Source organism: Solanum stenotomum, chromosome 5 (genome assembly GCF_019186545.1).
Source record: "Solanum stenotomum isolate F172 chromosome 5, ASM1918654v1, whole genome shotgun sequence".
In the NCBI taxonomy this organism is placed as follows: Eukaryota; Viridiplantae; Streptophyta; class Magnoliopsida; order Solanales; family Solanaceae; genus Solanum; species Solanum stenotomum.
The window spans coordinates 6,694,579-6,716,430 of NC_064286.1; the positions used below are offsets into that span (position 1 = coordinate 6,694,579).

At 32.6% G+C, this 21,852-nt stretch overlaps 3 protein-coding genes and 1 non-coding gene across 5 annotated transcripts; 1 reads left to right on the plus strand and 3 right to left on the minus strand.

The window, feature by feature from the left end:
- Positions 1 to 2,404: 2,404 nt before the first annotated feature.
- On the minus strand, positions 2,405 to 7,255 carry LOC125864557 (rhodanese-like domain-containing protein 4, chloroplastic). Of its 2 annotated transcripts, XM_049544576.1 has the most exons (9): positions 6,548 to 7,248; positions 5,749 to 5,851; positions 5,582 to 5,665; positions 4,806 to 4,880; positions 4,650 to 4,724; positions 3,658 to 3,738; positions 3,371 to 3,514; positions 2,960 to 3,148; positions 2,405 to 2,597 (listed from the first exon to the last, which is right to left on the minus strand). In XM_049544576.1, exons 1-9 carry the CDS (start codon positions 7,186 to 7,188, stop codon positions 2,550 to 2,552), a joined length of 1,440 nt encoding a protein of 479 aa, XP_049400533.1. In that variant the 5' UTR covers positions 7,189 to 7,248; the 3' UTR covers positions 2,405 to 2,549. The 2 variants fall into 2 exon arrangements, with proteins under 2 accessions (XP_049400533.1, XP_049400534.1); XM_049544577.1 differs by lacking the exon at positions 2,960 to 3,148 and having other exon boundaries at positions 6,548 to 7,255.
- Positions 7,256 to 8,183: 928 nt separating this feature from the next.
- LOC125866434 (small nucleolar RNA U3) lies at positions 8,184 to 8,389 on the plus strand. The gene has a single exon (XR_007446500.1). It is a non-coding gene; the product is annotated as a small nucleolar RNA U3 (small nucleolar RNA).
- A 558-nt stretch (positions 8,390 to 8,947) lies between these two features.
- On the minus strand, positions 8,948 to 10,868 carry LOC125864558 (hydroquinone glucosyltransferase-like). Its single transcript, XM_049544578.1, has 2 exons — positions 10,331 to 10,868; positions 8,948 to 9,845 (listed from the first exon to the last, which is right to left on the minus strand). The coding sequence occupies exons 1-2, from the start codon at positions 10,860 to 10,862 to the stop codon at positions 8,968 to 8,970; spliced, it is 1,410 nt and encodes a 469-aa protein (XP_049400535.1). The 5' UTR covers positions 10,863 to 10,868; the 3' UTR covers positions 8,948 to 8,967.
- Positions 10,869 to 16,713: 5,845 nt separating this feature from the next.
- On the minus strand, positions 16,714 to 20,396 carry LOC125865517 (protein trichome birefringence-like 25). The gene is made up of 3 exons (XM_049545714.1): positions 20,243 to 20,396; positions 19,145 to 19,422; positions 16,714 to 17,490 (listed from the first exon to the last, which is right to left on the minus strand). Exons 1-3 carry the CDS (start codon positions 20,394 to 20,396, stop codon positions 16,714 to 16,716), a joined length of 1,209 nt encoding a protein of 402 aa, XP_049401671.1.
- Positions 20,397 to 21,852: the final 1,456 nt, after the last annotated feature.

Below are 21,852 nucleotides of genomic sequence, written 5' to 3' on the forward strand. Positions count from 1 at the left end.
AAAGTGGAAAAAAGAACAATTTATTTAAAAATAAAAAGGATATTATAGACTTTTTAATTTTCTGACCAAATTCTTGCCATTTAGCATTACTCTTTATTTTTAATCATAATTTTTCATGCATCTTTTAAATAATTTGAATTATCAATTAGTGTGACTTGGGATAATTGCACGAAAGTTTCAACAAAATCATCAATTTCTCACATTTTATGTGACATTTTCTTTTTATCTCCCCCATCCCCCTCCCCCTAAAAAGATAGCTTTTTATTTATTTTCTTTCTTTATTGTTTCTTGTTCAGTATTAATTTGACACATTTCTTAAATAAATAAATAAAATAGAATGACAATTTTACTATATCACTTATTGAATATAATAACTTCAATGCATTGAAAGAGGACTTTAGTTAATAATAAGAATAAACTAGGAATTAAGTAACAAATAATTTCATGATAAATTTTAAAATAACCCACGACACTACTATAATTTCTGTCATAGCCTTTATCCTTCGAATATAAGCACTTTATGTGCACCCAGATTAACAAACATTTCAGCTTTTATCCTATAAAATAAATAATTCCATTTATTTCAAAGGTTAGAAATCACGAGGAAGATTCCACTTGATTGGTTCACTTTATCCTATTATTCTCATGTCACCTTTTCACCTAAATTAAAGGGGATATATGGAATAAATGGAGTTCTTGCGTTCTTTCTTATAATTTATTCATAAAAAAGGGTCTAGCTCATCGGCGAGTCCTAAAATTGGCATCATATTTCACTTCGATATATTAATTATGTGATATTTATTTTAGACACTTTATATAAAGTTCTGTTATATCATTTTGACACCTTTTACTTATAGAGGCAGAAAAAATTTAGTCCATCATAGTGGCAAATTAATTGTACTTCCAATTAGGATATCGTTAGTCGGTTCGGTTTGAATTATTAATTTATAGTTTGTAAACACGTTAAATTGATTAATAACTAAATCAATAAGATATTTCTTATCGAATTTTAAATAATTAGTTTTGGTTTTTAATGATTTGCATTTTAATTTAACCGATAAAAAAATGCTCATATAATCATAGAAATGATAGCAAGAATATAAGTGCAACACAAAAATACACTTATCTCTTTTGGTTAAGACATAATTGTTCGAATTCCTTCTAAAGTCTCATACAAAAAATTACGAAAACAATATTGAGTGTCTGTCATTTTTCACAATCAAAACTAAAACTGAGAAAAGAGAAGGTAATACCATTTTGTGTCAAAAAGAGAAAATGTGACATAATAGAGAAGTAAAGAGTCTAATATGTGTTGCATAAGGCGGAAAGTAATACTAAAATTTGAGAAATAGCATTGGTATTCACTATAATTTTGGTTATTGATTTAACCATTAATCAAAATTATAAAATCGATCAACCCATTAAAAAAATTTACAAATTCGTTTAAAAATCATTAACCCAATAATCTAATACTAATAAACTAATAGTATTTTTTTTTATTTAATTTATTGGTTAAGTCGATTTTTACGTACCCCTACTCTCAATTATATCTCAAATTAATTTTTAATGCCCTTTGCATAGTCAAATATTTTATTAAGAGGTTCAAAATATGAAAAAGTAAGAAAAAATTTGAGAGAGGTTCAACATTTATTTTATATATATAATTTTAAAAAAAAAAAAACATGTATAAAAGGGTAAATTTTCAGAAAAAAATTTGAATGAACTCTTTTGATCCTACCTGCCACCACCCCCTACTCCACCCTCTATTTTTTTTACAGATTCTAGATGACTAAACTTATTAGTCTAACGATCTTTTTATGTTACATAAGGTGTTTCATTATTTGTACTAGGGTGTGCAAATTTCAATTCAACTGATAAATAAAAAATCAAAACAAATATTAGTGTCAGGTTATTGATTTAACAATTTTCTAATTGTTTCTTTAATCTACCTATCGCAAAAGGATCTGCACATTTTTATCCTTAATTAATTATATATAAAAGTGACTTTAGAATTAATAACCCTATGTTAAATTCCTATTTCCGTTTACTTAGTTTCGTTAATTGGACTATAATGCTTTATATACACATGCAAAAAATAAACTAGTTTAAGATTTAGAGTTTAGTATAAAGGAGTGTGGTAAAATGACAGAGAGTTTTCCGTTCTAAACCAAAGGTGTTAGGTCAAAACCTTAGGAATGGAGAACTCAATTGGGAACACACTTTGAACCCTTTAGTGGACTTATGTGACGTGGATCTAAATTAGTTAGGTGAGTAAACTTCAGATATTTGAGGGATTAAAAGAAATTCAAGGTTTAATGATTCTAATGTTTTTCATTCCTATTAATATATTGCTATGGCTTTGCTTGGAAGTGATTGTATTGCTTAAGTCACAAAAAGCTTCTACACCATATCTATCTACAAAACATGATGACATTCATCAATAAATTACAAAGAATGGAAATATTGTTACAAACTTTCCTTCAATTTTTACAAAAATTGGCAATTGTGGAGCTAATACACCTTGGATATGGAAATCTGCATGTCCAACATTATGCTTGTGTAGGCATTGGCGAAGTCGGAGGCTTGAGATCAGGATACTGCAATCACAAATAAAGAAATGATTTAACTTATATATACTAACACTATAAACTTTTTTTACATTATCAGTGTACGTTTTATCGTGTTGCAGCAGGTTGCCTGCTTAGTTTTTAGGTCGTTACTCCCAACTTTAATGAACGGTTACATGAAGTTATCTTTTAGATGACCAGTGTACAATGTTAATATGAATGAGATGACAACAGCACGGGATGTGGATGTCCCAGAGACAAATCACAAGTTATTGAATTAGTCCATTCAGCAATATAATACCACAATCTCAGAATTTAAACGAGGATCATTCTCGATTGATCCTGATATAGTGAAATGATGGGACCAACTATTGCGATAAAGAGAAACTTACATTGGGATATGGAGAAAGTGGCCTTGTAATTCCAGTTAGTGCTTCTGCTGTTACTTCTGGTTTTGGAGCTGAACTGATTTCTGGAGTAGACTCGGCAGATACTTCTACCTTGGAAACTGTTTCAGCTTTCTCCACACTGCCACTAGGTTGTGAAGGTATCGGTGATGTTGGAGGCTTGAGATCAGGATACTGCATCAACACATTAGAAAGAGATGATGGCTCGGTGTGAACAACTAACATTCTTTTGCTATGAGCCTTGAAGTGGATCGTATAACGTAGATAGGTCTAGGCATGAGGTTTATACGGTGAAGGTTGGTAAGGACAAGCTAGTGACTCGTGTTATGGACAGGCCACTACACAGATCATAATGAAATGATCAAACTAACTATTCAGGATGAAAAGGAAACTTACATTAGGATATGGTGAAAGTGTCTCGACGGATGCCTCTACTTTAGATGATGCAGCATCCACCTCGGGAACTGATTCACTTGTCTCTGCAGATTCAGGCAGATTTTTTCTAGTCACTGGAACAGGAAGAAGAGCCAGCCCTATTTGCTGAAGTTTCAAGGTGAGAAGCTTAGTTACATGATTAATGAAACTGTGACTATGAAGTATATATCTTGTCGAAAGCAAACATACAGTTCTCTGATATGGCAAGCAAAACACTTTAGTAAGTTCTGAACGTATGAGCACATTACCTTAATGTCACCTACAAGCTCCTTTGGAGCAATCTCTTTGGTGAGGAACTCATCAACTTGTTGCAGACTTTGCTTTCTGTCCTGGAAAGTGAAAATGTCCAACATATTAGTGGACCTCTCAAGTTCAAAAAGTTTCTACAGTGATCAGTATCAATGCTAAGTAACTTGTGGAAACCATAGAGGCCAGTCTCTAGTAAAATTGGATTCACCTTCTATCATAAAACAAAGCAGTTTTAGAAGTAAAACTAATAAATCAAATGATATATCTTTCATGGAAGTTACGGAGGTCACAAATTAGGTGGTAGGTTAGTAGGTAGTTGAGTGTCATCTCGTTATCCAGCGAGATAGGCTTCTCCTTGCATACCAGTAATATTAGCACCATTCTTGTTGTTTCTTGTCACTCAATTTCTATTACTACGTGTAGTTTATTGTGTTTTGGCTGTCATTTTATTTTGTTGTGGCTACCCGCTACTGTTCCTTTTCTCTGTATGTTTTAGAATACTTCCCCTATTATTTGCGATGTCTTCATTAATTCTGTTCTCCTTTGAAATCTGCTTTGATATGTGTTACCTGAGCCGCTTCTTTTTTCTCTTTTTATATCTGCTTTGATATGTGTTACCTGGCTTAGGGTCTTTTGGAAACGGCCTCTTTACCACCACGAGGTAGGGGTAAGGTCTACGTACACTCCACCCTACCCAGACCCCATCCATGGGATTTTACTGGGTATGTCGTTGTTGCTGTTGTTGATATTTCTTTTACATGTTATAATTTGAGCCTTCAAGTGGTCTTCAGAATACACAATTTTAGATTCAAGATCTTATTACAGTTGAAGGATATATTTGTTGCTGAAAAAAGGATAAGAAACGCATCAGGTAAAAGAAACGAACAATGCAAGATAGATGAGTGCAGGTAATGGCCAGATCGGCAGGACTACATTTCTGACATCCCTTTCGAGGCAAGAAAAGGATACATTGTAAATGGTGCTGACGTACCTCTGCAAATAGAAGTTTTGTGCTGACTAGTTGGATAAGTCCAGCTGAACCTAACAGTTGAAGTAATGTTTCCGCCTGATAAAAAGGACCAATGGTGAGCTTTCTTATAAATTGTGCTCAATATAATGTTCAAGATAAGATATATTGGAGCCCAACCTCTGAGAACACCAAGAGTCCAAACGCAGCAGCTGCGGCAACACCCAAACCTACAGCGACAGAATCAGAACTGTCCTGCATATCCACATTCCACCAAAGTTATCTCAGTTAAAGTCAAAATGTTACGCCAATAGTAGCAGTAGACTAGTAGTTTTCACCATATAGCCAAATGGATTTTGATAAAATGCAAGTTGAGTAGTCTCTTAAATAAAAATGTGAAATATCACTTACATCTATCATTTGTTTTAAAGGGATGTTAGGTGTTACCTGTATCTGTCATCCCAAAACCATTCACCTAGGAATTGTTATATAAGGATTGAGGAGTTGAAGTGCAGAAAGTCTACAAAACAGAAATGTACAACTGTTCCTTGCATTTTAAAATAGAAAAAGAAAATCTTGATTTGTCCACTCCTACTATATGGTAGGACTTCTATAGAAAACCATAGCTAAGAGGACAGGTTATAGTCAATACGACCATGAACTTTTGGCATTTTTTGTGCAATTAGGAAAAACAGAAGTTGTATGCATTGAAAATCCCAGGAAGTGAGATGTCAACTCATTAAATTCTGCCGTGACATCCTAAATCAACATCACTCCTATTGCATGCATATTTACCATGCCTTTTCCTTCGATGAGTTTATAGACTCCAAACATTACATTTTACCAATTTGCCGTTACAGAAACCCCATAAACTTCTTGGACTCAAATGGCATAATCATATCTGTATTTGGGAGGTCAAATGCAAAGTAACAGTGCTTTAAGAGAGAAAAACATACCCCAAAAAGACCATCAAGAGCATCAGACAGGCCCAGATCAAGACTAAATGTTTTCTTAGGAAGTATCCAAGGGAGGCCACTATTCTGCAGAAATTGGAATTCAGTATGCTTCACGCCACCAACATTCTAGGAAATTAAGAAAGATAACAATATTTTTGAGTATAAACCTTCCATCCTCGGGGACCTTCAGCACCATCTTTAATTGCATATGCAGATTTAAAACCATTTGCTGTGACAAGCTCTGCAACCAGTTCAGAGTTTCCATCAAATCTGGCTTCATTACAATCCAGAAAGAAAAAGGATTAGAGTTAATTTGTTCAACTAGTTGGCTGATACAAGCATATTTGTGGAGGCTATTTTTGTAAAAAAATTATTTTTTTTAGAAATTATGCAATGCATGTTATTTTTAATATACCACACTAAACACTACATAAGAAATAATCTCAGTAAAACCAATGCAAGCATAACTAATACCAGCATTACTAATACACCATCACTATCCTTATACACTCTACCAAATGACCCCTGATTGGTTAAAGAATGTAAGCACGTGATTCTTTGTCCAGTTCAATTTTAAGGGACAATATGCGCCAGGTTTCACTAAGATTCCAAAAAGATAAACATATGTTGAAGTGTGCGACTATCTCATCTAAAAACTTAAACGGTTAGAATAATCACACCTTTAGTTACTTAATTATGTCTTCAACACGCCCCTTCACGTGCGGGTGTGACTCTCTTTCTTAGATCAAATTCCTTGTCTTTCTTTTTTTTTTTTTTTGATAAATGGGTATAGCGAGACTTGAACAAAGGACCTCTTTTTGCTATGAAACCATGTTGAAGTGTGTGATCACTCTAACTAAAAGTTTAAGTTGTCAGAGAGCACACACTTTTATTTACTTAATTATGCCTTCAAAAACACAAAACTCTATGTACACAATCAACATTAGAATAATTTTGAAATCTTACTTGTCTAGAATGAACAATGTGGTATTCTCTGGCTCCTTAAACTTCAAAGCTAGCTTATTCAAGAACCCTGTCTTATCTTCACCTTTATATACAATTGTAACTGGCTTCTTCTTGAAACCACTTATATCTGGACTCCCCTCTTGCTTCAATTCAACAGTGGCTCTTATATCAACTAACTCTGAACTCACATCATCTGCCAATTTTGCATAAGCTTTCTTAGCAGACTCAACACCCCAAGATGGCTTAGGCATTTTACCAAACACCTGAGACACAATAAATGGTAAACCCAAAACAGCAAAACCACCAGCTATAACTAAAGGATTATCTGATACGAAATCGGTTAAGGTTTCAACAAATGCATTTGCATCAAAATCATTAGTACTAGTACTAGTAATTGATTGCTGAAGTGCTTCCTCGTATGTCAATGCTTTAGCTAAACCTGTAGTGAAAACAGAGGAAAGTAAAACTAAACCCCCTTGAACATTTCTTGATATACCCTCTACTGATCTTGACAAGTTGGTGCTAAAATTGGATGAATTTTGAAGGTTCTTGAATTGGAAAGATGGGATTTTTTTGGGTTCATTTCTTCTATCAGAAAAAACTGAAACAGGGGTTAATCTTGCTGCATTGAGAGCCTCCATAGCAAGAGGACTTTTTTTTGAAATTTTAGCAAAATCTTGATATCCCCTAGTGAAGGGTTGTAGATATGTGGAAGGATCATGGGGCTGGTGATTAAGTGGGCCAATTTTGTAGATGAATAGCTTTTTTTGTGTGTGTGATTTGGCATTTTTGAGTGGCCAAGAATTGCCAAAGGAAATCTTTTATGGAACTCTACATTTTTCAGTGCTACCCACTTCAACTTTTGCTTCATTTGCAGTACTTTTATTGCTGACACAGAATGAGCTTCCTCATTGGCTTAAGTTAAGCAACAGAAAATGTTTTTTCCTTGGGAATGTATCAATTTTTATTCTATCATTACCTAAGGGGTCGTTTCATTTGTAGAATGAGAATAATCTTGAAAAATATTTACCATCAAACTCAGTCTAACTGTAGTGTTCGGGCTATCTTGCGAGCACCTTGACTAATATCTAGGAATACCTATCACCTCCCATCGAGCAACAAGTACCAAGCAGAAACCAAAATGAAAAATACAGGCAACGTAGGAGAAAAAATATTGTTCTGTTGGGCGTTTTATCAAACAGCTGGTCTGCAGTTTCGACAACCCATTTAACACAAACTTTCTTCCCTTTTTCAACCTAGAGCATTTCTCAAATCTTTTCATCATGAAGGCGAGCCAGAAATTTTACCAAGACGCATCAAAATATTAATTAAAAGAAAGATACAAGTAAAACCAAAAATTAGGGGAGTCAACCTATTGCATATATACATAAAATTAAATTATTAACTATATAGGGTAATTTTTCGACAAAAATATGGATTTGCAAAGAGAAAATAAAAGTGCAATTTTTAAGGCACGACATTTAAGAGTTCTATCAAAGGTTTTTCTCTAATTTAATTTTGTGCTTAGTTTTCTCCATGGACCCAAATTAATTCTTAAACAAATCCGTTTATCCCACATCGGGTAAACACTGCAATGAGAAACTGTTTTTAATGCTGAGTATGGAGATACAATGTCACGACCTTACTTGAACAGGATCTGTTCTATAGGCTCGTACCACTGTATCCTTGATTTCTAAGGAGACAGGAAACCAAGTCTGGTTGATGAGACATGGCCATTAGATTAGAGCGTGATTAACAATCTCCGTGGCCTATGGGTCATGGAGCTGTAGAGGATCGTTCCCAGCACGGTGCTGGGATGGTCTAATGGCTGTCTGACAGACTCTCAACTCTTTTTTCCCCCTTCGTTGTGTCTATTTGTAGACATTGTGCCTTGTATGAAACTGCCATAGATGACTGTTCAATCAATGACACTACTATAATGCATTGTCAAGGTTTTATCAACTAGGAGTAGTCATTTAAAAAGAAAAAATTAAACATTAAGTTTATTAGTTAAATGTTGTTTTATACCACATACATATAGGGCTAGTTTGGTGCGACGGATAAATGATAACTTATTTTGAGATTAATTTTAGGATGAACTTATTCCGTGTTTGAATGGAATAAAATCGTGAGATAATTTATTCCGAGATTGTAGTGTTATTTTCATTCCACATTGAGGGTAGGATAACAATTTCGGGATAAATTTTTGGATGAACTCATCTTATGTTTGGTTGGGATAAAATCGCGAGATAACTTATCCCATGGGATAGTTCTTTTGATTTCAACTTACATATACTCATATAATAGAGAATTATGACTTCAATTTTCCAACAAATGTCTCAAGAACTAGAACTAAAACACTCGGTAATAATTTAGGGATAATATAATCAGTGATCTAATTAATCATGTGACACATTTTTTCAACTCAAAAGTTCATCTAGTGCTTTAGTTGAAGAGCCATCTTCACTCAACACCTTTTTTGCTGCATCTTTTAGCTCTTTCATTTTAATACACACTTCTTTTCCCTCTTCACCTTCCATCAATTCTTTCACCACTTCACTAATTTCCGATCGCCCAACGATACCATTGTCACGAATTTTCGGCCTTAGTGCCACTTTTAAATCCTCAATTAACATCACCGCGTTCGTTCTTTGTTCTGCAAAGAGAGGCCAAGCAATAAGTGGAACGCCACAAACCACACTCTCCAGAATCGAGTTCCACCCACAATGAGTCAGAAATCCACCAACCGACACATGGCTAAGAACTTGAACTTGTGGTGCCCAATTAGGCAACACAAGACCTAACCCTTTGGTCCTTTCGAAGAACCCAATAGGTAAAAAATCAAGAGGGTTAGTTGAATTTTGGTTATTGAAATAAGTGCCATTTGGAATTCTATCATTTGGACATCTAATTACCAATAAAAATCTTTGTCCACTCATTTCTAATCCTATTGCCAGTTCAATTATTTGTTCATGTGAGAGGGTCCCACCACTCCCAAATGAAATGTAGATTACTGATCCACGTGGCTGCTTATCAAGCCATGTCAAACATTGTGACACGTCATCATCAATTTTTTTATCCATTAATATAAGTGGTCCAATTGAGTAAATTTTTGGCTTATTGTTATATGCCTCTTGTAGATATTTAATTGTTTCAGGTTCCAAATCAATGAAGCTGTTTAAGATAATGCCATGAGCCATTTTGAACCTCTTAGTATGGTGAAGAATCCATTTGTATGCATCATCTTTTCTATTGTGAAGTGGGTCCGGAAGATCCTTCCCATGTATAGGTCTACATCCTGCGGTCAAAGAAAGACTTGTTTAAATCTCGAAATAGGAAATGTGTCAGGTAAATTGGAACAGAGTATAATACTTATGAATATAAAAGCTAGCATGTTATGCCATTTTTATGGATTGGGCTTGCTGATTTTAGGCCCATCAGAAAAATGGCATGAATGAGCATTTTTCTCAAACGGAAATGACATAGATGAATCAAACTTAAAACAGATGACCTAAATGAGTCTTTCTCAAAGTTCGATGGTATATTTGAGCTTTTTCCCTAAAATAAATATTGTGTTTGATACTTCCTTCCTTTCCCTTTATATGATATTGTTTCACTAGACATAAAATCTTTTTTTTTTTTAAAAGTTTTTTTTATGACTAAAATAAAATAGAGCGAATATTAAAGAGTTATAAAAATACTGTTTTTTTCTATTAACAGGTTAAAAGGATGTATCATATCAAAACAACAAACTAAAATTAAAATTTTAGATTCGTCTCTGACCTGGAATACGAACAGGCTCTTGTAAATCTTTATACTCACAACAAACAATTTCATCAAGCTCCGGAAAATACAAATCTAGAGACAACATCGTAGCCGTGGTAGTGTAGAACATATAAGGTGACACATTGAACTCATTTGCTAAATCAAATGCATCAGTACCAAATAAATCAACCACAAAGGCCACTACTCTGTGGGATTCGACTACGGACTTAAAAACCTCACGTAGAGATGAAAGAGAACGAGTTATAGTAAGGGAAATACGCGTTTCCATAAGAACATCATCTGATAAATCATCGAAGTTAACAGGAGGGAGAAGGAGATAATTGATGCCTGAGGGAAGGGTGTTGAGGAAAGTGTTTTGAGATTTCGAGATGGGGCCATCAGTAGGGAGGATGAGTGTTATAGAGAAGTCGTGTTGTAAAATGAGTTGTTTGGCGAATTCAACGAGAGGGATTAAGTGACCCATGCCGGGTGTTGGTAGCATGACTATATGGGGATTTTGTGATTGTGCTAGGGTTTGAGTATTTGCCATTGTTGAAGAGATGAAGGAACTTGTAGTAATGAGAATATATATATAGACAAGACAAGTACGGTAGGGTGAGTTGTGTGAGGTTATTTTTCTTGATATTTTCTACTCTCATATTTTTATACTGATCATCTCTTTTTGTGGATGTAGGTTGGTTGACTGAACCAAGTTAAATGTTTGTGTCTTTAGATATATTTCTCATTTGTGTTCTTACTCAGGGTCTATCGAAGTTTTGTCAACTTTCGCATGACACCTAATTATTTTGGTCATATCAATTAGCAGCCCTAGAAGGTATTAAATTTTTTTTTTCTCCAAATGAAAGACAATAAGACAATTGACAGAAGGTTTTTTGGCTAAATTATCGAAAAGACTTGTGGAACTTTGTCTTGTTGCTAAACAAAGAGGATGGGGTTTGTGCAATTCAAAAACATTATAAGAATCCTATGCCTTGGAATAAATAAGACCTACAGACACTACTAAAAAAAATACAAAAAAAGATAGACTTTCGGTCCAAAAAATCCAGGGAAAATCGTTCGTCAATTTATTTATTTTTAATAGAAAACCAACGGGTATCCGTCAGTTTTTTTTTATGTGTATTTTAATTTTTTTAAAAGAAAATTGACACAGTTCTTCAAAAAGAAATTATTTACAAAAACTGAAAGGCATGGTCGGTTTTTAAAGTGCAAATTAAAATTACAGTTGAAGAGTATAAAAAAAAAAAACACTCGGTTTTGTTCCATTGTTTTAGTAGTGTGAAGTTATCGATTTTTGAGTTGTTGGATTAATAGATGAAAAGTAATTAAGAGCTTCTTTTGAATTGACTTGTTTTAGATGTTTTAAGTCAAAATAAGTTATTTTTGTAGTATTATATGATTTGAATAAAATAAGAAAATATTTATAAATATTTATTTTTAAATCATACATAAGCCATAAAGATAATTCAAACGAATTCTAAATCTCAATCTACAATTAAAAAAAAAGTGGGGTCAAATTAGGCACGAAAGTAAACTATTAACCCATTTTATTAGTAGCATTATTTCCCCAATATAATTGATAGAGACTAAAGTGTAATTAGTGGATTAACTAATAGATGACAAATAAGTTTCAATTCACATAGAAAGTGGACCCAATTATTAGATAATAAAGTAAAACATGAATCATATCATTTTGGGAAAATACATAAAAATCCCTCTAAACTTGACATGAAAACTTATTTTAGTAGTTTAACTTTACGGGTAATTATTTACCCCCCTTAACATATTTGAAGTGAATTAATACCACCCTAAAAATATAATACCAGTCTCAAGTTGGCAAGTGCATTACATACGCGCCACGTCATTGACACATTAGAACCACATAAGCGCCACATCATGGCCACATTGGAAATTCTCTAAAATTTGATTTTTGATTTTTTAAATTCATTTCTTTCTTTCCTTTTCAGAATATTTAAATACTAGTTAATCTTTAGTTCTTAATTAGTTTACGAAATATTGAAATCAATAGCAGTGATTTTTTTTCAATACTCAACGTCATTTACTGCCATGTCGATTGTCGGTGTTCTTCATTTTTTTTAATTTTTATATACTAATCAAGGTCTAATTCTTAACTAATTCAAGAAAAAACACATTTATTTGTAGTGATTTTTTTTTTAAAAAAAAAAAAACTTTCTCTACCCATTGCTTTAATCGCCATTGCCAACCATTAACATTATAGATTGGTTGACAAAACCTCATCTTCTTTTATGCCCAAGTCTTTATTTTTTAAAAAATTTCATAACTTTTTAAGAAAAATCAAATTTCCAAAGTAAAGAGTAAAAAAAAATAGTGGATCTTGAATGTGATTCTTTTTGTTTATGTGTTTAACGAGAAAATGTACTTTGAATGTAGAGTTTGAAGAAGGAGAAAGAGGATGGGGTGAGGCGGGGATAGGGTGGTGGGGAGTTTGAAGAAGAAAAGACAAGCAGGTAGATGGGGTAGGTGGAGTTTTGAGAAAGCGGGGTGGGGGGTTTGAAGAAGAAGAAGAATGGGGTGGGTGGTTTTTTTTTTTTTCATTATATATATAAAGTGGGACTATTACTTTTTTAAAAAAATAACTTAACGCGCTTTCAAAAAAAATTCTTTTCTTTTTTTGCCACGTCATCCGATAGGATGGTATTAAATTCACGCGAAATGAGATAAGGGGGGTAAATAATTATCCGTAAAGTTTAAGTACTAAAGTAAGTTTTCGTGCCAAGTTCAGGGGGGATTTTTATGTATTTTCCCTATCATTTTTAATACTTCATCTGTACTTAATTATTTGTTAATATTTTTTATTGTCCTTAATTACTTGTCTATTTTGACAAATCGAGAAAGGACAAACTTTTTCTTACCTATTATATCCTCAATTAATTATTTTGAAAATGTAGAACTTTTTGAAAATTTTAAATTTTTAATTCATTCACTTCATAATTAATAAGGGTAAAATGATAAATTCACTATATCAATAATTGTTTTCTTAATATGTGTGTCAATTCAAAAGTGAACAAATAATTAGGTTCAGACTATCATTTTGTCCCAAATGATTGAAAATGTAATTGTCTTTAAATATATTTATATATTAAATATAAAAATAAGGGATAAGGGTCTGAAAAATACCCCAACTTTGGTCGGATTTGTTGTTGCGATACTAAACTTTCATAAGAACCTATTACCTCCCTAGACTATTTAATATCGTATTTTTTACCCCCTGAACTATTTAATAGTGTATTTTAAAGGTATATATGTGCCCACGTGAACACATTACTATTTATAATTTTGCATTATTTTTTATGTCCACGTGGAAAAATATATATGTTTAAAATACGGTATTAAATAGTCTAGGGAGGTAATAGGTCCTCATGAAAGTTTAGTATCGTAACAGCAGATCCGACCAAAATTGGGGTATTTTTCAAACCCTCATCTCTAAAAATAATATAGCATAAAATATTTCATCTTGGACCAATTTGATTGAAAGAGCTACAAGCAAACACGTAATTAACGTTTAAAATCTCAACTTCTGAATTTAATCTTAGTAGATTCACTTCTTAATTAATATCTTTTCATTTATGTGATTTTAATCTTTTTATCTTTGTTTAATTTTTTTTACACTACTGTAAATAGTAGAATATCTCTATTATGATTATATTTTAACTCATCACCTTTCAAACAATAAAATATTTTGAGAAATTTAGTAAGAGTTTATGCAAATATGAAATATACATGATATCATGTTCTAATTTTAGTTAGGTGAATTAAAAATAATAACTGAAATATTGGTCATATTTGTACTGATAAATGCCAATAATATTGGTGAAAGTTTTTCTTGAACGTGACCGTTGTTTTAACGGATAACTAAGATTAGAAAACTCTTGGTAGTTGTGCCTTGCTTCACATGATAAAATAGTATACAATGATGTCATAAAATGTCTAAATTTATGTATCGAACCTTTCTGGTAGAGTTGTAAGTATTCTTTAATCTTTAATCAGATGTTTTGAGTTGGAGTTTCTCTGGACAAAGAGTAGTTTTTTGTTAGAAAGTGTTTTACCCATCAATGTGAGACTTTCTGTTGTGAATATTTTGAACTTAATCGAACTTTAATGTGGATATCGAATATCGGATAAAATAAGAATAAAAAGAATGTCTAAATTTATGTTTGTTTCCGTCGGCGTTATTTTTTACTTTATTTGAAATTGATAGAATTAGAATTGGAGTTGGAGTTAAAAATAATGTTGTGTTTGGTTATGTTTTTTGCAAAAAAATAATATTTGGAATGAAGGTCATATTCAAATGTACTAAATACAACTTCAATGAATTTTGTTAGGTACAAAAGTGAATAGATAAATTTCAGAATAAAATGTAGGATTATTATGTATTTGATTAGGGATATTAATTAATCCTTAAATTACTTATTCCACAATTATCTCATATATATGAGGAATTAATAACTAATCACATAAAATAACTTTATATTATTCATACTAAACGACCAAAAGTAAAAAAGTGAAATAAAAGACAAGCTATAAGCTATTTCCAAATTTAAAATTCAACCTCAATTTAAAATTTAAAATTTTCATAGACAAATATAATTTTTCAGATAAAGTAGAAAATTATATTTTTTAAAAGTAAATAATTTCTATGATCAAAGTTCAAACAAGTCCTTAGTCAATACTGATAAGGACATGCAATCTATTAGTTTGTTTTGCAAATCATGTATTTATTCTATTATGATCGACTGGAAGACATTGATGAGGAATACTCTCATATTTAATCGATATTGATCATAACTTCATTTATTCATCGAGTCTTGGAGATCATCATTAATATTAAAATCAATGGTTATACTATTTTCTATCGTACGTTATAATATTACACAAAACGAGTGGGAGTTCATATAGTTTATTTATGTGATGCTAAAAAATAAAAACATAAAGAAAATTAGAGTTGAGTAATATTGCAGGCGCCTACATTAATGGTCAACTTGGAAGAAATTTATGGAATCTACAACTCGCCAAATAAGTTGCTAAAAATAAATGGAAAAATTACATAATAAAGCGATCATGTTTTATGTATTTATTATAAACTATTACTATAATTCAAAAGAATTAAATTGTATAATTATATTTTAAAGTTTTATAACAAATTTCTCCTCTCGCTCGCCTTTCTACTCTCTGTATCGTTTCCTCCTTCTCTATCTCTCACTTGAATTAAAATTCAACAAGAAACAAAGGACCTGAGAGTTCAAATGGGATATTACTAATAATGTTGTTCATCCTATGTTCCTACGATACTTAGAACAAAAACTTTGAAAAACTTGATAAGAAACAACAAAGTTTAAAGAGTATTTCAAAACTAGAAAATTAAAACCAGTAGAGAAAATAAAATCAGAAACAGATTAGAAACAATATATAAAATATTTTTCTCAAAGAAGACAACTTCTTCCTCTTTTTCTCTTTGATTTCATATTTAGACTCTCAATATGCCTGAACAAGAGAGATATAATATTGTATTAATTGTATTCTAAAAGAGTACAAACCACATGACATAAATGTATAACAAGGACAAAATAAAATTAATTACAGTGATATAAATTTATAGTCAGTTGAAGATACACTCACATACTTAGTGAACGCACAAGGAATAAATACAGTAATTGATATAATTGTATTTGATGATAAATATCCAACCACCTTAAAAATCATGTTGCCCATCCCAGTAAGTCATAAATACCTAGCCAACGGTATGAAGAGGGTCAAACAAGAAAAAAAAACATGAAAATCACAAAACAACCTTGAGGATCGTTACAATAATATACATACATCAAGTTTTCTACGCGTGGTTTTCTCTCAAAATATGATTTGAGATATTTGTGGTACACTTTGTGTATGAAATCTATATAAATTAAATTATATATACTAGAGTCTTAAAAAAATATTAAGAAATGATGTGTATGAGGAGGTTGCAATAACTGCCTGTAGGTCTGTTGTTCCCTGCTGTTTTGATCTTTTGAGAATTTATTAGTACAAACAAGGCCAAAATGTTTGAAAACTGAAAGAAAAAAAAAAGAATATGGTAAATTATCAACTGTAATATATTTCATTCTTCATGAACCCTGAAATAAAAAGGGAACTTTGCAGTATACAATATATTTCAAAAATCTCAAAAGAGAAGAGGGGATGTTATACATGAAGTAGCGATGATTTATTGAGTCAACTCTAATTTATGTGCAGCCATGAGGGGGCGTATATGTATAACCGTGGTGTCCAGGCCAAACGAGTATCAAGGCAACTCGAGCCAGGTAGGGGGACCGTCGATATTTACATGGAACAAAACTTATATATTATCAACTGCTGACCAAAGTTTCCATCATTAGATCATTCCAAGAGTCTATTGGACCAGGCAAGCACCAATGTAGACAATCATTTTGAACTTTTCTGTGTCTGTTTCCTCCAGCAAATGGCTGGTATTGTCTGTAGACTCCTGGGTGACTGTCTGGCCGAAGCAACGAAAGGAAAGTAGTGTCAAACAGTTTTACTGTCAACCCAACTTCTGAACTTATTCTCAATGCTCTCTCAAATTCATCCAACTCAATTTTACGCATTGCCTCATCGATATCTCTCATGTCAATCTCACCTTTTTTGAAGGGTCCTTTTCTATTACAATGACCTCCAGTGTTCCATTCACCATTCTCAAAGTGATCCGGTGTTGTGGTCCTAAAGAAAGTAAACGCCTTGTGCTTCGATATTGTGATGTGTTTCAGAGTCGAGTTCAGTGCTTTGCGATATGCATATTCAAATCCCACCTCAGTTATGTTCTTACCCTTGCAGTTGTGGCAACCAACAATCTTACCGTTCTCATAGTAAACTGCAGTTTTCAAGTACCATTTCCCTCCAGCTATAACTACATAATCAAAATTGTCGAACTGTTGAGTCCAAACATCATCAAGTTTGTCGATATGGAGCTTGATTATATCCGTTGAAACTCCATTGTCATCTTCAAATATAGTGGCTTTTACAAGAAAAGGTGACCAGACAACTGAAAGAGTTAAGTCATGAATTGGAAAATACCATCTTCTGCTTTTGTATTGCTTGTCATGGTAAACCTCTACACCTTTTTCCTCCTGCACGACGTCTTAAACATGAATCCAGATACTGTTGCTTAACTAGAACGTGAATAGTCCAAAAATTTCAACACAATAAGAAAGCAAAGAAGAACTTCTCAAAATAGCAGTTGCTTCTGTGGGTTAGAGAGCTACTCGATTTATCAGCAACATGGACTTACAATCTTCTCTAAAACCAAAGAAGTGTCATAGCAATTCACCTTTTCGAGTCAATTTCACGTATGGACACAAAATATTGTTTGTCACATTAAGTCACAAAACTATATTATCACATCAGTGAAAATGAATTAAGTGTAGATTACTCAGAATAATAACAAAAACTCCTCGGCTTTCTCGGTCAAAGGACATCCTGACCCCCCAACAACTGACGGAACAATGAAATTTTGAGCAGTATTTAGAATGGTTGGACTAGTTTGGTATGAAAGATGGTTGTTAACTGATGAACAACTTGAAATGTCATTACTTACAAAAGCAGTGAGAGCCAATAACCAAATATGAGATGGTTTGCTTATCTCCTAAGAAAGCCCCGAATTTATGATCTGAGAGACACAACCACCAACTTATGAAACAAGACTGTCCAACAAATTTTAGCATGTACAATTAATAGCGACAAGAATCTTGTTTTTTTCCTTTTTGAGATGTATATTGACCCATTTAAGAGCAATTATTGATGTTAATAAGTAGTTCAAGGAGAACATCTAAACCATGACAATGACAGTTCCACCAGCTAGCAAATTTTGGACTTTACCATCATTTGAAGAATGACTTAAGCGGAACAAAAGCTGTAAAGGAAAGAATAGTGTTTTAGAATTGGGGTAGGAGGTATTTCATTCATTTGTTTTAGTATGAAGGCGAGGTGCAAGCCTCGAGATATGGGGTATAAGTTCCATGAATCTTTAGAGTTTCAATTTTTACTTTAATAAAATAGCATAAAAACACAAAAATGTAGATAATATATTAAAAGTTAAAGAAAATTAAGAGAACTTAATAGGAAACAAAATATCTTGCATACTTTTATAAGTATAAACAATGTGATCGGGCGCTTGGGGCACTAGGAAAGCAATCAATTTCCTTGTGACGCACAATGAGGGTTTGGTTGTGTCTCAAAGTAAAGGAAAGCAGTCTATTTGATGTCCTCCTAAAAGAGCCAAAATAGCTATGGCTGCAAAGTCAGCACCACCCTTCTTCTATCTCATACATCACTTTCTTGTTCTATTATCGACGTCATCATTTAGACACAAAACAGTCTAATTGTGCATAACCCCTTTCTTTGAGGGTTAGCTTCCTTCTTCTCATCTAGCTTGAGATCATCCTGATGGATTCATTTCATGTAGTCTGGTTTACTTTCTTGAGTTCACTTTCGAAGCTCTAGTTATGTGAATTTTTTTGGATCGACCAATTAACCAATGGATCAATCAAGAACCTGTTTAGCTTCTCTTTGAGCTTCCCTTGCTGTCCACCACACAACCCACACACACCACCACCGCTTCTAGTACACATAAAACCTATGCAATCAAGAACTCACTACAGAGTACAAACTCACCCCAAACTAGAAATAGACTAAAAAAAACAGAAAAATCGCCACACAAGTAAAAGTATAGCAGCTAGTTCAAGTACAACTGTGTCATTCTGATGGTCGAAGGTAGAAATGTACCTGAGAGAGAATACAGAGCAATGACTGCACATGATTGCGCATAATTGAATCACCAATGAAGGCTAATGATTTGTGTCGCGTCATATCAAGAAACCTCTTGGGATTGAACTTAGGTAGCTCACAATCTCTTGGCTTCGATCTCCAGTAAAGATAGCCAGTATCAGGCCTCCCATTTCTCATACAATTTTGATGAGCTTCAATGGAATAGCAAGTGTGATTAGTGTAAAATGGACCAGTGGTATCTGGTACCCAATCTCCTATATAGAAATCACATTTTCCTGCAAAAATATAGACACTATCAAGTCAATAACTATTCATAGCATCCTAACATAGTAACATGTTAAAGATTGTAATAGAAACCTGCTATAATCAGTTAAATCACACTTATAGTATACAAATTCTTCACACTGTCAACGAATATATCTTAAATCCATTATGAAAATATATCTTGTGAAGGATCAAATGAATCCTATCAACTACAAAATTTAGGTTCTTATTATAAAAGAAAACGTTAAAATTTTAATATTATAGGTCCAAAATTAATTCTTATATATATATATATATATATATATATATATATGAATTAGTTAAAATACCAAGAGTGCTACCGATAACAACTTAGAGATGTTATCTAATTTTAGAAAGAAATATAAAACAAGATAAATTATAATTCAAATTTTTAACCTCACGTAGAGAGATGCACCTAGTCATCGTCGCATTATATGATACTCGAAGTGTGGATTCACACATCTATATTTCAATGATTTTAAAAAAACACAGCACTACTATACACAATCTCCGAAGGGGAGCATGGGTTCACGTGAACCCGGTGACCCCCTTGGATACGCCTCTGAGAAAGATTGTTCTTTTGTAAGATCATCGACTCAAAAGAAATCTATAACAACAACAAGAGCAAATCGATAGTATAATCTCACAAGTGGGGTCTCCTCACCCCTAACTTTGTAAGCTACAAAGGATATTTCTATATTTATTTCTATTTCCGATAAACATTCAGCTCAAAAGAAATATAATCGTGGCACGATTACAACAAATCACAAATAGAACTTTTTTGGTGGTATTTAAGATTAATGAACCAACCATTTCGTGAACTTTGGTCCATCACCTTCACCGTAAGATTACCAGATTCCAGCGCCGGCGGCAGTGTGTTTTCCGGTAGAAAACCTTTGTGAAAAAACTCAAGAGGAGAAAATTGTATAGAGGTGGAGGAGAAGATACGATAAGCAAGACCCATCAACAGAAAACATACAGAAAATTTTACAAAAATCACTGAAAATTGCTTCTTATTAACAACGTGATATCTAACCATGATTTTGGTTCTCTCTAAAAGTATCTCTAAGATTTGGAAAACAAAAATATTAATGTAAGAATAGGGGGAAAAATGAGAATTGAGTGTTCATCCTCCCAAATCTCAACTAACGTAAACAAAAAAGGGGGTAAAATAAAGGGGGGTTTATGAATGAAGAGAGATTTAGCAAGAGAAGGAAGGAAGAAACATGAGCAAAGAGAAGAATATAAATTGGGGACTTCACTTTCACCGACTTTTTGTTTTGTGTTGTTTCATAATGTATCTTATTATATTGTACTAAGTATAATATTTGAATAGTGTTATAAAATACTCTCTCCGTCCCTTTTTAGTTGTCCACTTTAGAAATGGCACACAGATTAAGGCAACAATGATTAGCACAGTGAAGTTACAATTTTACCCTTATGACAACTTTTCACTTCAAAATTACAACCACTTATTTGAATTAAAGTGAAATAAATTGGAGAGAAACAACATACACTTTTACAATTTTCAAGAAGTGTAAATAAGGGTATAATAGGAAAAAATTTGTTGTCCTTTCTTGATTTGTCAAAATGGACAACTAAATAGGGACAACCAAAAAAGGAAATATGGACAAGTAAATAGGGACGGAGGGAGTATTATAGTGTGGATGTCCACTACACCAAGAAGTTACTCTCACCCATTATCTCCATTACTTTCCTCCATTATGAAGATAACCATAACCTCCATAACCTCCAACTTTATAACACCATTATTCTTGTAACCTTTCACTTTCATAACCTCCTCCATTATATTCATGTTAATGTCATGTTTATGACTAACCTTTTGTATGCCTCTATGTTACACTATAAATAGAGGCAAGGGTTCATCTTGTATACACTTGAAGACTTGGAATAATAAGAAAAGCTCTCATCTCTTGTTTTACTATTTCTATTGCTATCATCTTTTATATTTCTTGTCTTGTTTTACTTTAGTTTTACAACAAATAGATTATATTATTCTTTGTCACTATATAATATTACATATTTATAATTTGAATGATAAATTTATAAGATAAAATAGATTGTACGAGTTGAGCTATTATGAAAAAGTGAAGTAAATGATAAAATAAAATTATTAAATAATAAATAAAGATAAAATTAGAAGAAAATATGAAGTTAATGTGATCATACCAGTAACTAGATCGGTCACTAAATAAAATGGATATTTTTGTTGTTATCTAATGATGAATTTAATATGATACAATACAATCCAATTTAAAACATAACAATCGAAATAAATATTATATTTAAACTAACAATACAATACAACAGATAACAACCTCCAAACGAGGTATAAAGCACGTGGTGAACTAAAGTATATTCACATGTTGCACCTCCTCATGGTTTTGCTCTTCTTCTTT